A 17,493-nucleotide genomic window follows, 5' to 3' on the forward strand; every position below is an offset into this window, starting at 1 on the left:
ACTTAAAGAAATGAAGCTTCCTGGGCCTTGTACCTACAGTTTCTGATTCAGTCAGTCTGGAGTGGGGCTGGAGAATTTGCCTTTCTAATAATTTTTTAGGTGATACCAATAATGTTGGTCCAAGGCCCATACTCAGAAATTCTGACTTACCTTGGTTGTGTGCTGTTTGCAGTCCTGCACTTATTGTGAGAATTCTGGTAAAATGGTTTATGTTTTGGCTCTGTATTGGGGCCAGATCCCCCTAGGACTTAGTAGCCTCTGTATGTTTTATTGGGCTCTGTACTCTTCTTATAAGTTATTTGGATTGTGATAAGAATGGCAGAGAATGTAGCTGCCATTACACTGCCACATTTGCTCCATCACCAGTGGCCTTCATGCTTAACAGAGTGAACATTTCCTCTATAGGGCAGTTGCCGTTGGAGCTCCTAGGACTTGACTCTGAGCCTCACTGCTTTTACTTAGAGAGCCTGTTTACTCTAAGCTTTGTAGGCTATATGGCAGCAACTTCTTTGAGGGAAGCATTAGAGATCCTGAAGGAGCAAGGAGAATAAGGGAGAAGTGGCTTAATTTTTATCATCTAGAAATCGATCAGATTGGCATAGTATAAAAATGTTTTTTAAAAAAAGAAACTAAAGCTTTTATTTCCAGATTTTCTTTTAAAGATTGTAAGATTTAATGAATCTAATATATCAGCTGATTATGAATTCTAAATTGAATTCTGATCCTATTCAGAATACTTAAGATATATTTAGTGCATTGTCTTAATCAAAATAAATACTACTGAGTTCTAAGTTTCTCTAGGAATTTTTTGTGTTCTCGAATCTCTATAGTAATTTTATCTCTACATCTACAATATGAACAAAACAGAAAAGATTCTACGAAACTGATGTTTTTTTTTTTTATAATAACCTCTGAAAGGCATGTGGGCTTTTTTACATCTCCTACTCTTATGACCAGTACTTCTGAAGACATTATATTTTTGTTAAAATCATGTATTGTTTAGAATTATTTCTTTGAGTAGTATTTCTGAAAGTGGAAATAAATTCATGGCCTTCATTGGTTATGGCCAAATTGCTTTCCAGAAGGATGGTCCCATTCGTAGTGCTACCAGCAACTTAGTAAATGTGCCTTCTTGGCATAGTCCTTCCAACATGGAGTTTTCTTTGTTTGTAATATTATGAAATCCATTGTTTTATTCTTGTTACTTTAATGGATAGTCTAAAATTTCATTTTCTTTAATTATTAGTGATGAGCATTCTGCATGATTTACTTTTTAATACATACCAATCATTTTATTTTTATTTGTTTAAGTAATCTCTACATCCTATACTGGAGCTCAAATCCGAGACCCTGAGATCAAGAGTCACTCACATATTTTGCAGACTGAGCCAGCCATGCACCCCAATCATTTTACATACTAGTATTATTTATTACATTTAACACATAGATTCCTTTTTTGTTACCTTTTAATATTTGTTATAAAAAATACATGTATGAACCCAACCACCTTGCCTGATGGTTTTCTAACAGTCAAGGTCTAATTATCCTCTGACAGTGGCTAAAGTTGTCCATTAAGTCCTTGATTTACTTCAAACTTATTCCACTCTGAAATGTAGATCCAAGTACTCATGTTTGTTGGTTTGTTTTTCAAGTACTCATGTTTAATACCTAGTTGCTAAAACAGCATTTAGTTTCTTTCCTCATTGTGACTGGATTTTTTTCCCTTGAGCTGTCATTTTAAGTTCTTTTTAGAGATTAATGGATTTTTTTTTGGTAATATTTTTCTTCTAAAGAAACTTTAGTTTTCTTCTAAGTGATTCACAGTGTAGCCTTAAAGCCTTTCGCTAAATGATCCAATTTTATTAATAGCAGTGCTGATTATTCCTTATAGTATTTTCTTTTTTTTTGTTTTTTTTTTTGTTTGTTTGTTTGTTTTTGGGTTTTTTTTGTATTTTCTTTTTTTAAAAAACATTCTTTGAAAAAAAAATAAAAAACATTCTTTGGTATCATGCTTTTTAGATAAACGTTTAGTATTAACCTCAGGAGTTACATAAAGTGCTTTATTAAACTTAATTATTTCTAATGCATATTACTTTTTTTTTTTTTTTTTTATTGATAAGCAACACAGAGAGGCAGAGAGAGACACAGGCAGAGGAGAAGCAGGCCCCATGCAGGGAGCCTGATGTGGGACTCGATCTCGGGACTCCAGGATCATGCCCTGGGCTGAAGGCAGACGCTCAACTGCTGAGCTACCCAGGCGTCCCCTAATCTGTATTACTTAAGAAGTATTTTGTTTCCAAATACTTTACAATATGAAATTGTGATAATTAGAATAAATCATGAAACAAAATTTAGGAAACAAAATTTGTGAATCCTCTAATTTGCTGAATTCTGATGGATGTATTAATTCAGTAAAACAAAGCTGAACTAAATGCCACTGAAGGGATGCCTGAATGGCACAGTCGTTTAAGCATCTGCGTTCAGCTCATGATCCCAGGGTCCTGGGATCAAATTCCACATGGGGCCCCCTGCTCAGTGGGGAGTCTGCTTCTCCCTCTGCCCCTCCCCCTGATCTTCCTCTTTCTGTCTCTCTCTCTTTCTCACACACACACAGACACGCTCTCTCTCTCTCTCTCTTGAATAAATAAATAAATCGTTTTAAAAAATGCCATTGCAAATATAGCATCTCCGTTCCAGTGAATCAGTTTAAAATAAAATAAAATTTATATATTTTCTAAAATCATTGTACCTTAACTTCAGAATTGTATTTGAACATGAACCAAATGAATACTTTTCTTTGAGTGGTTTTCAGGATTGCTTCTTAGGCTGTAATTCTTAAGATGTGATATACTATACATGAACCTCTTGGGACTGTAATAAAAACTATGGACTTCACACACACACACACACACACACACACACACACCTCCCCCCTTAGAAAAAGCAGTAATGTACTTTCATAAAAATTTGCATATAGGGATCCCTGGGTGGCGCAGCGGTTTGGCGCCTGCCTTCGGCCCAGGGCGCGATCCTGGAGACCCGGGATCAAATCCCACATCGGGCTCCCGGTGCATGGAGCCTGCTTCTCCCTCCGCCTGTGTCTCTGCCTCTCTCTCTCTCTGTGACTATCATAAATAAAATAAAATAAAATAAAAATTTAAAAAAAAAAAAAATTTGCATATAATCTTACGGAGCACAGACCTCTTGTAGGCTATCTCTGGGGCCTATATTACAAAACCCCATTAGGAGTGTTTGATGCAACTACTTCTAAGCAACTGCTTTTGCCTCTTTGTATTTTAGGGGCTGACATAGCTGAGGTGATGCTGGATTTCATTTATTGGCTGACCCATCAGGAATTTGGCCGAAGATGTGTGGTCAGTATCAGAGATATCCTGTCCTGGGTTAATTTCATGAACACAATGGAGGAGGAAGCTGCTTTGAAAAGGCCAGAGACCATCTCCACTGTGACGTCTTTTGTCCATGCTGCATGCCTGGTGTACATAGATGGAATAGGTTCAGGTATGTTGTCTGTTAAATGGTGTGGGGACAAAGGGATTAGGGTAGAGGAGAGTATGAAATGGAGCAAGCCAGATCTCTGACCTCTGACCCAGATATGTTAAAAAATTAGTCACTCTAATGTTTCCAAGACCAAGAATGGATTTTCTTTTCTTTCTGTTTTTGAGAGATGTTCAATATGAAAGATAGGCTGCAACTTCTCATTGCTTTTAGGCCAGGAACTTGGTAAACATGAAATGATGATTAGAGTAAAAAGAAGACTTGGAAATGCTCTTGCTCCTGAAGGACTGGATAATTCTTTCTCCCCCCCCCCCTTTTTTTTATATTTAAATTCAATTAAAATATATTATTAGTTTCAGAGGTAGAGGTCCGTGATTCATCAGTCATTTATAATATCAGGGCTTATTACATCACATGCCTTCCTTAATAGGACTGCATAATTCTTTTTTTTTTTTTTTAGATTTTATTTATTTGACAGAGTAAGGGAACAAGCACACAAGCAGGGGAAGCGGCAGTCAGAGGGAGAGGGAGAAGCATGCTCCCTGTTCCAGATGCAGGGCTTGATCCCAGGATCCTGGGTTCACGACCGGAGTTGAAGGCAAATGTAACTGGCTGAGCCACCCAGGCACCCAGGACTGGATATTCTTAACATGAATCGTCATTTATAGTTAATGGCCTGGATCTTTTAGTTTGTTTTTAAGTTTACCATAATTTCATAAAATTCAGTGTTTTTCTGTTTTTTCAGCAGTGAAGATTAGAGATTAAACCCAAAATGATCAGCAGTACCACATTAGTTACTCCTGCCTTCCAGGCTGATTCATCATGGAGTGCATGGGTGCTTTACTGAATAAGCTGCTGCTGATCTGTAAATTGAAGGGATAAGGGATCCAGACTTTTTGCCTTTGGATTGTTTACACTAGCAGTTGTATTTTGGGTGTACTTCTGCTTGGGCCTCATTTCTCCGTGAAAGTGCTCAAGAGCTCTTGATTAGTAGTTGGAAAGCATGGTGTCATGTCATGTCATGTTTGATGGACTGATCCATTATCTTTTAGGGGTAACTTCCTCAGGGTTTGGTACGGCTCTCTTGGCTCGCAAAGAATGTCTGAAATTCCTTATCAAGAAACTTTCCAAGATAGTGCGACTTACAGAGTGTCAGAAAAATGAATTGAAGATTTATGACAGACTCAAAGCCAAAGAATTTACTGGAATAGATAACCTTTGGGGAATTCATCCATTTTTTATACCAAGGGGTAAGAATAATTTTGAATAAATGAAGATTCTCTTCTTGTAGATCATAGGTACTTGACTTTTATTGTGACTTTTAGTGTATCATGTTCATGATTATTTCTAAACTGGTTATCTGAATTAGAATCTGACTTGGCATAACCAACCATAATTTCATGAATAATTAAAAATACATAACTGACATATAAAAAGTAGGAGAAAGTATAGTCTTTAGTCTATGAATAGATTGTCACGTTAAAAATTCATTTTTTATTTGATGCTTAAGACAAGAGCTTTCCTATAGTGATAATTCAGCCCATAATGTATCACCTATAGATGCTCATCAGTGCTTACCAAGATAGTTTAGTGAACTCTTGCGGGTGGGAATTGTGTCTCTTGTCTTGTCTCTGACACCTGAGATGTAGTCCAGCAGTCCTAGGCATTCAGAAAATGTCTTTTGATTGAGTAAATGGATATAAATGAATGAATGATAAATCGGAAACTCAGGTGGGTTTCAGTTCTAATCCTTGTTCTCATTCTTACTAGGTTGCTTCTACCAAATATTTAAATGAGATAGATTAGCTATCTTCTAAGGCACTAATAATTTGTTAGACTGTTACTTCTCTAGCAGGGTCATTTGTTTCTTGTTCCTTCTTCTCTCCGTACATTAATAATCGTTGAGTGTCTGAAATGCTGAGAGGAACACTGGCAGTTACTGGGGGTTCAGTAGTGAACGAAACCAGTCAGGTTCCTGGCCTAATGGAATATTGCCCTTTTCTCTTTCCCTCTTAAGTAGTGCTCTCCTTTCCTGATGGTGCATCCATGATCTTATTTCCCTATATCACCATCATAGTATTTGGTACTCTCATATAGGAGCTGTATGTTAGTGACCTGGGACTGGGGTGGTCCTTGTTTCTGCTTCCATAGCTGAGATCATGGATGTTTTCCTAGCCCTCCAAACTGTTATATGAGAAGTTTCTTCTAAGAGACACAATGACATAAATGTTAATCCGTATAAAACTATTATTAATCTGTAATTCAGCTAGGTTATGGGTTAAAGATACATCCTGAATTGTCCTCAAGACCTAAAAACCTTGGATAAAATTATTTATTTGGAACCATGTGGCCTATACACCTAGCTTACACTAGCTTAGACTTTTAGGAAAATACTTATTTGTAAAGGTAAATTGTACAATTACATATAGTAATTCCAGATGTAGGTTGTGAAAGGAAAAATGTGTGCTTGCAAGTAGACCTATGTAAGTACATATATGTGTAATTATAAGTGCAGGAGGGATCATAGTAGTAGGCACAATTGAAGAACGTTATGTTGCTGGCTATTTCTTTAAAGCATTTTATGGACCTAGAAGTGGGGAAACGTTGAAATAGGGCTGAGCATTTTCATTACAGATGGTACTTCACTGACTGAAAATCTACTGGTTAGATTCTTAAAGTCTTGAATGGATATGTATATGTGATTTGGTTGAGGTCCAACTTATATGTGGCTTTTCTTTTCTCTATTTAAGGACCTGTCCTTCACAGAAGTAATATTGCTGACTATGCCCTTAGTGCAGGCACCACAGCTATGAACACCCAGAGACTTTTAAGAGCTACAAAACTGAACAAACCTATTCTCCTGGAGGGCTCCCCTGGTGTGGGCAAGACAAGTTTGGTGGGAGCATTAGCCAAGGCTTCAGGCAACATCCTTGTTCGAATCAACTTGTCTGAACAGACGGTAAGCTTAGTCATCCTACAGCTGATGAGGATGGGTATATGGAGTAATGGATTTATCTGTTCATAGAGTTTCTTAATCAAAAATAGTTATGACCTTTTCAGTACTCCAAATATGTCTTAGTGATAAAAGACCACAGCAACATGAGCTTCTAAACTAAGTGTCCTTTTGGATACATGAATAACTGATATCTATAATATTGTGCTCTCTAGATGCTTTATTCTAATAGTCTTTTGAGAGGTAATTGCCCAATTCTGTATACTCTCCTTTATTTTTGTACTTTCTAGAAAAAATTAGTAGAAATAAAATGTCCATTTAACAGTCTTACGAAATTATGGGACAAGAGGTGACAAATGAAACTCTCTAGGAATGAGGTCTTGGAGAGGGCCTGGATATTGTTACTGGTCTTTGTTTTTATTTTATTTATTTAAAGATTTTATTTATTTATTTATTCATGGGAGACACAGAGACAGAGGTAGCGACACAGGGAGAAGCAGGCTCCTCACAAGGAACCCTGGACCCGAGTTTACACCCTAAGCCAAAGGCAGATTCAATCACCGAGCCACCTAGGCGTCCCTATTTGTTTTGAGTTTTGTTTTTTATAAAGCTCACCAATTAATTTCCAAGTATAGCTACAGTTGAGAACTACTGATACAGAGCTCTAATCCAAATGATTGATAGAACGATTCTTCAGAGCATGTCTGGGCTCCTGGTAAAGAGTGCTAGGATTGGTTAGTTCTGTCTTGGGTATAAAAAGGAAAAGTGACATAAGGCCCAATAATTTATCAGTTTAGATTTATGGTCTTGAGATCTAGTTAATTTTTTTATGTAATGTTGGCTTTTCCTCCTTTCTACCCCCTCCCAAAGGACATCACAGACCTGTTTGGAGCAGATCTACCTGTTGAAGGTGGCAAGGGAGGAGAGTTTGCCTGGCGGGATGGCCCCTTGCTGGCAGCTCTGAAGGCAGGCCATTGGGTTGTGTTGGATGAGGTAAGAGGACTGTCTGTCGTGCCAAGCATGGGGTCACAATAGGAAGAGCAGTCATACTTTTCATATTGCTAGGCTGTATCTCATTGCTGTTTTGCTAGTAAAGATAAATTCTCTAATGAAGAAAAGTCCTCCATGGTTTCTTTTAAGAATAAGAAAAGTCACTTGTAATAAAGCACATATAGAAGCCCCTATATATACAAGCCACTACTCCTTTTGTAAGCCAGCTTCCAGAGAAAAACTGTCTCTTTACCAGTTTATACTGTGGTCTCTGGTGGGCTTGTTTGGTATTTTGTATGTATTTCATGAGTGTTAATACAAAGCAGTGTCAACCACCACATGTTTTATAAGTACAACAGAAAGACTGCAGGATGTTATTTTAAGAGGCATACAAAAAATGGTGAGAAAACAGTGTTACATGTGCATATTGGATAAGTTTTTGACTGGGGAGAACAGAACCCCTCATGATACCTGGGATAAATGCTGAATCTTAGTGACTAGCAGGCAGCTGGAGATAATGGAAAAGTGATGCACAAAAATAGAATTAAGGCTATGGGCAAAGGTGTTGGGTCACTTTGGGATATGCCTTGTTAATCCAGGAAAAAGCTGGGAAGTAGTTGTGGACTTAAGCGATTGGTGTGATCAAAATGCTATGGATGGAAATTTTGAGACTGGCCCCAGTGGGTCCTAAGATTCACATCCTTTGGGTCTGAGGTTGGAGGGTGGGCTGTGGGATTTCTTTTCAGCTGAGCTGCTTCCTACTTAGCATGGGGGAGATATTAAGGAGGAAGGAGGTGTGTCCCATTCCTTTTTTTGGAAAAAGATGCCTGATAGTATTCTTCAGCTAAGGTGAAAAAAAAAAAAGAGCCTGGTTTTAAAGTTTAAGGCTCAGACCATACTCTTACTGGGTGGAAATGCATCAAGGTACCCAAGACATTCTTGACTGCAGTCACATTTAAGAGTAGTTTTTAGAGTTTTATCTGTTTGAGAATATTCGGTGGAATTTGTGTTTTGTAGTGTTTATGTAAACATGACACTTGAAATTCTAATATAATGTAGTTCAGTTTTTTGCCCATTTGCATTTTATTGATTTTACATTTTCCTTATTGAATTTTTCCATATTCCTTCAAAACTATCACACTTCGCATCCCTGACCTCTGAACTTAGCATCTGAAGACCTCCATTAAATTCTTTTCATTTTTGGCGCAGAAACAACTTCTTCTCCTTCTCCTTCTCCTCCTCCTCCTCCTCCTCCTCCTCCTCCTTCTCCTCCTCCTCTTTCTCCTTCTCCTCCTCCTCTTTCTCCTTCTCCTCCTCCTCTTTCTCCTTCTCCTCCTTCTCCTCCTTCTCCTCCTCCTTCTTTCCTCCTCCTCCTTCCTTCCTCCTTCCTCCTCCTCCTTCCTTTCTCCTTCCTTCTTCTTCCTCCTTCTTCCTCCTTCCTTCCTCCTTCCTTCTTCTTCTTCCTCCATAGGCAGAGGGAGAAGCAGGGCTCCATGCAGGGAGCCCGACATGGGACTCGATCCTGGGACTCCAGGATCACGCCCTGGGCTGAAGGCGGCGCTAAACCGCTGAGCCACCGGAGCTGCACAGAAACTTCTTATATTTGTTCTTGTTCACAAAAATGTTGGTGAAAGTTACCTGTGTCAGTCTCCTTTGTGTGGTTTATGTCATGGCTTTGAAGCCCATTTGGAGATTTCATTCAGTATTTGAGCTGGGAAAGATACTTAAGTATGTAAAGAGCAGTCTTTGTCTTTAAAGATCTCAAGAGTTGCAAAAGTGAGATCTCTGTACTGGTAAGTTGTTTTGGTAAGCTGGGATGTGCAAGGTAGGTCCATATAGGGGTGAATACAAAGGATACAGTTTAATTTTAGAGAAGATTTTAACTGCTTTTTTAAAAAAAATTCAGAGTATTTATTCAGTTTACTTAAAAGTTCTTGATAATTTATATACCCTAGATGTCTGACGTGCGTGTGTGTGTGAAATAATAGGATGAATAAACTTGGTTTAAGAAATAGAATGTGGGATGCCTGGGTGGTTCAGTGGTTGAGCACCTGCCCCTGGCTCAGGGCGTGATCCGCGGTCTCAGGATCGAGTCCCATGTCAGGCTCCTTGCCTGGAGCCTGCTTCTCCCTCTGCCTACTCTTTGCCTTTCTCTCTCTGTGTCTTTCATGAATAAATAAAATCTTAAAAAAAAAAAAAAAAAGAAAGAAAGAAATAGAATGTTACCAGGGTTCCTAGGGTGGCTCAATTGGTTAAGCATCTGACTCTTGGTTTTGTCTTCCAAGGAATTGAGCCCCAAGGCAGGCCCTGTGCTCAGCAGGGGGTCTACTAGAGATTCTCTCTCTACCCCTCATACCTTCCTTCCTTCTTTCAAAAAAAAAAAAAAATCTAAAAAAAATAGAATATTACTTATATTGTTTGAGCTTTCTCCTCTTGAAAACAATACTGTTCTACTTTTATGCATATTATTCTGCTTTTTGGTATAGTTATGCCATATTTATATGTAATATGTATATTTTCTTCAAATAGCTCAACCTGGCTTCTCAGTCTGTATTGGAAGGACTCAATGCTTGTTTTGACCACAGAGGAGAAATCTATGTTCCTGAGTTAGGAATGAGTTTTCAAGTACAGCATGAAAAGACGAAGATTTTCGGGTGTCAAAATCCTTTTAGACAAGGAGGTGGGAGGAAGGGCTTGCCAAGGTCTTTCCTTAACAGATTCACTCAGGTAAGATTTGCTGTTGCCATGGAGACTACAGGTGTAGTGTCGAGGGTGATAAGACTGCTGGCACAAAGCTATTAGGATACTCACTATAAGAATGAGAGAGCATCAGTTTAATGATCTGTTTCTCAGTTCTGTGTCTTTATGTAATGAATATTGATGTGACTGATTTCATCATCACTCCTCTCCTGGTATGAGTCCCTTTGTCTTTAGTTAGGAGGATCTGGTGTGTTATCAGTTAGCAGAGAGTAAGGTAACCATTCCTCCAGGAAATCCCATTACTGTGCTCAAAATAAAGGCCAGTATTCAGCCTTTCCAGGTGTCTAAGTGATCTATTAAAATACTGAATTTTTTTTTTTATGATGAAAATAATGCATTTCAGTTAAAGTGAGAAAGAGGGATGCCTGCGTGGCTCAGCGGTTGAGTGTCTGCCCTCGGCCCGGAGTGTGATCCTGGGGTCCGTGGATTTGAGTCCCACCTCGGGCTACCTACAGGGAGCCTGCTCCTCCCTCTGCCTGTGTCTCTGCCTCTCTCTCTCTCTCTGTCTCTCATGAATAAATAAATACAATCTAAAAAAAAAATAAAAATAAAGTGAGAAAGAACAGAAAACTACCAGGAAGAATAAAAAAAGTCCAGTATTCTCCATACCAGAGTCAATTATTATTAACATTCGATGTCTTTCTTCCTGCCTATATTCTCATTTGCAGAAATGTGGGGGTGGGGGTGGGGGGGAGAATGTGTGTGTGTACATATGCTTACTTGTTTTAACATTTATTTGCCAAAGTTTGACTAGGCTCCAGTTTTAGAAATGGCTCTAGATGTTAGCTTTCTTTAATGTCCCTTTCCATTGACAGTTAATAATTTGCTGAATATCTTTTCAGAATAATTTATTATGAAGAATTTCAAACATTTAAACTTTTCAACTGAAAAGTTGAAAATTTTAAAAAAAATATTTATTTATTCATGAGAGACCCAAAGAGAGAGGCAGAGACAGGCAGAAGGAGAAACAGGCTCCATGCAGGGAGCCTGACGTCGGACTCGATCCCAGGTCTCCAGGATCATGCCCTGGGCTGAAGGCAGCGCTAAACCATTGAGCCACCTGGGCTGCCCAAAAAAGTTGAAATTTTAAAGTTAATGATCCTATGCCCTTAAAAAATTCACTAGCATGGAGCTAACAACAAAACCTCTGTTGCCTGCATTTCATTTATCTTTAGGATTCTGTATCCTAAAAATGCAAGGAAAGATTTCTTTTCTTTTCTTTCTTTTTTTTTTTTTTTTGGAAAGATTTCTTTAACTCAATTTTTATATATATCTAAACTGAGGTATCGTTACTTTGGTGTTAAATAACAGTTTTACTTTACAAGTGGTAGTCCTTCTTGGTGTTCAGTGAAGAGAAGCAATAGCATTTCTTCGTGTTCTTTTTCGATTCGATAGGTCTTTGTGGATCCCCTTACAGTAATTGACATAGAGTTCATTGCTAGTACTCTGTTTCCAGCCATTGACAAAAATATTGTTAAGAAGATGGTTGCTTTCAATAACCAAGTAAGTACCTACTTGTATTGTTTTTTATTTTCATGCTGTGATAGAACCATAAGTCTTTTTTAGAACCATAATTTTTTCAATGTGGGATACCATCAAATTTACCAGTCTCTCTAAAATAAACCGCATTGAATAATACACATTTTTAGTGGAAGAAACCACTTATTTGAGGATTATAGTAATTCAGATCTATTATGTGTATGGATGTTAATGCTTACAAGAGTATCCTAATTTAGACATCTGGGTTGGGAGAAAGAGACATTTGTATCAAACCTGCTAATTTCTGTTTCCCGATTATGTATGCATTTGTAGTACAGTGAAAGTACTTAATGCAGTGCCCACCAATGGGACATGTTTCCCAGTAATGAATGGCATTTTCTTTTTAGATTGATCATGAAGTGACTGTTGAAAAGAAATGGGGGCAAAAAGGAGGACCCTGGGAATTCAACCTTCGGGACCTTTTCCGCTGGTGTCAGTTGATGCTAGTTGACCAGTCTCCTGGGTGTTATGATCCTGGTCAACATGTGTTTTTGGTCTATGGTGAGAGAATGAGAACCAAGGAAGACAAAGAAAAGGTAAGTTTCACTCTTGTTCCTTGTGTTTTTTTCCATCTGAAAGTTGATTTCTTCCTAAGGGAGAGAAAGGGCATACTCACTAATAATACTAACCTCAGGAAAGCTGCTTAGAATTTAGAAGTTAAAGAGACTAAATGTTCACCTATCTCAAGGTCTCAAAGTGCAGAGTAGTTTGCTTTGGAATACGCAATTTGTTGATCTCTCTGAACCCTCTTATTGCAAACCTTCTTAAAACTATGGCCTCCCAGGGGATCCCTGGGTGGTGGCTCAGTGGTTTGGCGCTTGCCTTTGGCCCAGGGCGCGATCCTGGAGTCCCGGGATCGAGTCCCACGTCGGGCTCCTGGCATGGAGCCTGCTTCTCCTTCCTCCTGTGTCTCTGTCCCACCCCCCCCTCAGTCTATCATAAACAAACAAACAAACAAATAAATAAATAAATCTTAAAAAAAAACCAACAACTATGGCCTCCCAGTAATAAAGAACTAGGTCTTCATCATCTTTCAAGGCACAAAGGGGAGAAACAGGAGGAGACAGGTGATAATCAGTAGAGGAGGAGGGTTTTCTGTTTTTAAATAAACTTTTGAGCTACAAAACCTTTTATCTAGAAAATATAAGTAGGTATTGTAGGAGAATATTCTGTATCTGAATGGAAATAATATCTCCTTTGTAAATAGAAAATGACACTAGAATTTCTAGCCAACATTAGAACAACTAATCAGCTGTTCATTTTGCTTTGTGGTATTTAAAGTCCAGTCTCACAGAATATTCACAGTAGCTGCAGGCAAGAGGCACTATCGTGACCTCTTACCAATGAGGATCCAGTGCCTAGAGTCATGGGGTATCACCTATAGTAAGTGGTAGAGCCAGCACTCTAGCCCCGAACTTTCCTTCCATCTCACAATTGTAGCCAATTGTTAACTCATTTATTATGTACAAGTGGCTTTTGGTCATTATATTAGAATAAAGTATTCACCTAGTTTTTAGAAAATATAATTTTATTACTTATAATTCATATACCATCACCTAGAACTTTATTTTCTTTGTCCACTTACTAATTCATTGTGGCAAGACCCTGGCCAGTTAATTGGGTAATTGATGTTAGATGGTATGTCACTATAAGGGAAGGTTTCTATCCGTTCTCTGTGTCAGTTATTGTAATTCACACACACAAAAGTGAGGAAAAATAGTAATAGGAGAAAGGCTTATTTAAGCTGGAAGAGTTTGAGTAAATTCAGTCTGACTTAATAAAACTAAATAAACCACATTGTGAATGTATTTGTAATTTTAATTCTGGTGGACTATTAGGGAGAGGAGAGGATAATCTGCCTTGGAGTAGAATATAAGGTCACTGAGTACCTGGACCCAGCAGTATGTGACAGGAGCACTTTCTCCTGTGCTGCTCTTTGACCCCTAGTCAACATTTGGTACTGATAATGATTTTACCTTTTTTATTTCCTGTTTGTCAAACTCTTATTAAATTTTTTAGTTGAGATATAACTGACATAAACATTATTTTCAGGTGTAGAACACAGTGATTCAGTATTTGTTTACCTTGTGAAATCACAATACGTCTAGTTAACACGTGTCACCTTACATAGTTACAAAAGACTTTTTCCTTTGGATGACAACTTTTGAAACCTGTTCTATTAGCAATTTTCAAATACACAATACTGTATTATTGACTATAGTCACCATGCTGTACATTCTGTCCTATGACTTATTTTATAATATTGTTATTTTATTTTCTGACTTTAGTCCAGTGTACAGTGATAATGAGTTTTGGCTGCTTTGTTAGAAACATGCAATTTGGTGTACTTATTTTGGGTGGCCGGAATTTTTCTTGCTACTCTGGACTAAATTGTGTATTTTACACATCCCTAGCTATCCTCTCTGCCCCAATTACTCTTAAAAAGAAATCCAGGAAGGAAAGAAGTAGGGCTATTGGCAAGTTTTCTAATTGTATTTCTGGTAAGGAAGGGATAACTGATGTAAATAATCAGAAAAATAGCAATGGTTGTCATTCTACATAAATATTTAGAAAGCTAAAATCATATTATGGAATAAATCACTTACTAACCATGAGTAAATCCGATAACTCTTATGAATCCTGCTATCTATATGTATAAAGTAGAAATGATATCTATCTTGCAAGGCTGTAAGGATCAGAAATAATCTATTAAAGCACTTCTATAATGTTTGGCACATAATAGATGCTCAAAAAATGGTCATTGCTCTTCAAAATCTTCAGACTATTCTACCTTCTTTTTAGATGGTATCTTTTTTTTTAAAATTTTTATTTATTTATGATAGCCACACACAGAGAGAGAGAGAGAGAGAGAGAGGCAGAGACACAGGCAGAGGGAGAAGCAGGCTCCATGCACCGGGAGCCCGACGTGGGATTCGATCCCGGGTCTCCAGGATCGTGTCCTGGGCCAAAGGCAGGCGCCAAACCGCTGCGCCACCCAGGGATCCCCTTAGATGGTATCTTGAATGAGGAAAGCAGATTCAGGGAGGTGTGGGTGGCTCAGTGGTTGAGCCTCTGCTTTCAGCTCAGGGCATGATCCTTGAGACCTGGGATTGAGTCCCACATCGGGCTCCCTGCATGGAGCCTGCTTCTCCCTCTACCTGTGTCTCTGCCTCTCTCTTTGTGTGTCTCTTATGAATAAATGAATAAAATCTTTTAACAAAAAGAAAAAGGAAAGCAGATTCATTTTTCTTTTTTTTTTCCAGATTCATTTTTCATCTATAGATTTGCCATAATATCCATGGCTTTAATTTATGATATATTCTCAACTGGAATCTCAAATAGTTTGAGATTAGGTGATTACTCTTTTCTTGAGTTCCAGTTTGCTTTCATTCTGAAGATTTAAATAAATGTAATCTATAAGAGAAAAATCAAAAGGATAGGGAAATTGTGACTAGTGTTCATTCACAGTATTGTGATATCTCTTGACTGTGCATGTTTTCTAGAAGATTTGGCTCAGAATTTGATGAAGTGATTCATGTTTTGATTGTATTATCTTCATTTAGGTCATTGCTGTGTTCAAGGATGTGTTTAATTCAAGTTCCAACCCATACTTGGGAACCAGACTATTTCACATCACTCCTTATGATGTTCAGGTGAGTCATGTAGAATAAACCACTATTCTTTTACATTTTTCTTTGATTTCCTCTGCCCCCACAACCAGGCACACTTGTGAAATCTGACTGGCATGTCTTTTTCAGCTGGGCTACTCTGTCCTTTCCCGTGGTAGTTACGTTCCTCTCCTGTCGCGCCGTCCCCTGTTGCTCCTGCACCAGTCATTACAGTCTCTGGAGTCTATTATGAAATGTGTGCAGATGAGCTGGATGGTCATCCTTGTGGGTCCAGCCTCTGTGGGCAAGACCAGCCTGGTCCAGCTTCTGGCACACCTTACTGGTCACACATTAAAGATCATGGCTATGAACAGTGCAACGGATACTACAGAGCTCCTGGGTGGATTTGAGCAGGTAAAGTCTGCCTTTGCATTTTCAGTCAAAACATGTATAATGCTGTGGTCTGACTCTTGGTCTTTTGTGTTGGTGACTACAAGTAGGAATTTTTGTTTTGTTTTTTTTAATTTAAAGGAGTGTTCTTTTGACTCTGGCCAGTGGCTATGATGAGTTTATGCTCTGGAAATTTCAGGTTGATCTTATACGGCCATGGAGGCAGCTGCTAGAAAAGGTGGAAGGCACTGTAAGGGCACTGTTAAGAGACAGCCTTCTTATCAGTTCTAATGATGCAGAAGTAGTGCTACGAGCCTGGAGTCACTTTCTTCTGACTTATAAGCCCAAGTGTCTTGGAGATGCTGGTAAAGGTATCACGATGGAGATTGTCAACAAGCTGGAAGCAGTATTATTGCTTATGCAGCGACTCAACAACAAAATCAACTCCTACTCCAAGGCAGGTATGTGTGTTTGGATATGTGTATCAGATATGTAGATAGTATTGTCCATGTAGTGTCCATGTATAAGTAGTAATGTATTTATAAGGTATTATCTGTAATTCTTTAATTAATGTAATAGTTATTTAGAAAACTTGAAAATATTTGTTTTAGAAAGTAACATGAAGCTGATGTAAAATAATTTAGAATTATCATAAAGCAAAAATGAAAGAAATTTAGTGAGCTTGATAGTTTATCTTGTATGTAATCATCTATGATAGTAAATTATTTACGTGTAAACTGGCTTTTTTCTTGACTTTTAAAACTAGTTAAGTAATTTCTCAAAATATTAACATTTATTCATTCATTCAGTTAGTTATGATTTTATTTACTTATTCATGAGAGACTCAGAGAGAGAGAGGGAGAGACAGAAATGGAGGCAGAGGGAGAAGCAGGCTCCATGCAGGGAGCCTGATGCAGGCCTCAATCCCAGGACCGCAAGATCACACCCTGAGCCAAAGACAGATAGATGCTCAACCGCTGAGCTACCTAGGCGTCCCTAAAATTTTATTTTATTTTAAATTATTATTTATTTATTTGAAGAGAGTGCATGCTCAAGAGAGCATGAGTGTGTGGGGGGTTGGGGGGGTGGAAGGGAGAGAAGAGAAGCAGACTCCCTGCTGAGCAGGGAGCCTGACTTGGGGCTCCATCCCAGGACCCTAGATCATGACCTGAGCCAAAGGCAGATGCTTAATCAACTGAGCCACCCAGGCACTCCCCAAAATTAAATATTTAAATGGGAGAATAGAAATCTAAATTGATCATTAAGATGTGTTTATTAGTTTTGTATAGAAAGTGGAAAAAAATCTTCAGTTAACATGGAATCTCCTCGCATTTTGTGGTGCAGTTTTTTGGGTGATGAAGAGTATGCTTTTAGGGAAGATTAAAGGCTCATAGATTGTGTCCGTCACTGTGATTGTCATCTTTTATTTTCAAAGCCTGTTACTGGTTATAAAGGGTTGATTCCTTAGAGATAAAGAAGTGAGACTCCTCTCATCTAACTCTGTAAACAATGTATCCATGGCTGTGGGTCAAATAGTTTACTTTCTTAAGCAGGAGAATGATTTTATTGTTGATTTGATTTGTCAATTCCCCCAATTCAAGCCCATTATTTAGATTTGAAATCCTTTCCTCATTCACTCAAATTTAATTGTGAGAGATATTTAATGGAGTTATACATTGGTTTATAAATTTTTTGAAGGTGAATATTATAAAATTTCCCATTGAGCTATGAATTCCA

The 17,493-nt window shown here is 38.2% G+C and overlaps 1 protein-coding gene across 3 annotated transcripts in view; it reads left to right on the forward strand.

The window, feature by feature from the left end:
• Window positions 1–17,493, forward strand: part of LOC112923152 (midasin-like) — a 167,671-nt gene that overhangs the window by 77,307 nt on the left and 72,871 nt on the right. For all 3 annotated transcript variants that reach the window (XR_011998423.1, XM_072745083.1, XM_072745084.1), the window contains exons 34-43: window positions 3,301–3,519; window positions 4,569–4,766; window positions 6,267–6,475; window positions 7,340–7,462; window positions 9,989–10,186; window positions 11,615–11,722; window positions 12,106–12,294; window positions 15,322–15,411; window positions 15,517–15,780; window positions 15,956–16,217. Coding sequence is in view for 2 of the 3 variants with exons in the window: in XM_072745083.1 (XP_072601184.1) it covers window positions 3,301–3,519; window positions 4,569–4,766; window positions 6,267–6,475; window positions 7,340–7,462; window positions 9,989–10,186; window positions 11,615–11,722; window positions 12,106–12,294; window positions 15,322–15,411; window positions 15,517–15,780; window positions 15,956–16,217 (1,860 nt within the window). In the remaining variant the exon portion in view is untranslated. The remainder of the gene's footprint in view (window positions 1–3,300; window positions 3,520–4,568; window positions 4,767–6,266; window positions 6,476–7,339; window positions 7,463–9,988; window positions 10,187–11,614; window positions 11,723–12,105; window positions 12,295–15,321; window positions 15,412–15,516; window positions 15,781–15,955; window positions 16,218–17,493) is intronic.

This window comes from Vulpes vulpes, unplaced genomic scaffold (genome assembly GCF_048418805.1).
Source record: "Vulpes vulpes isolate BD-2025 unplaced genomic scaffold, VulVul3 Bu000000635, whole genome shotgun sequence".
NCBI classification, from domain to species: domain Eukaryota; kingdom Metazoa; phylum Chordata; class Mammalia; order Carnivora; family Canidae; genus Vulpes; species Vulpes vulpes.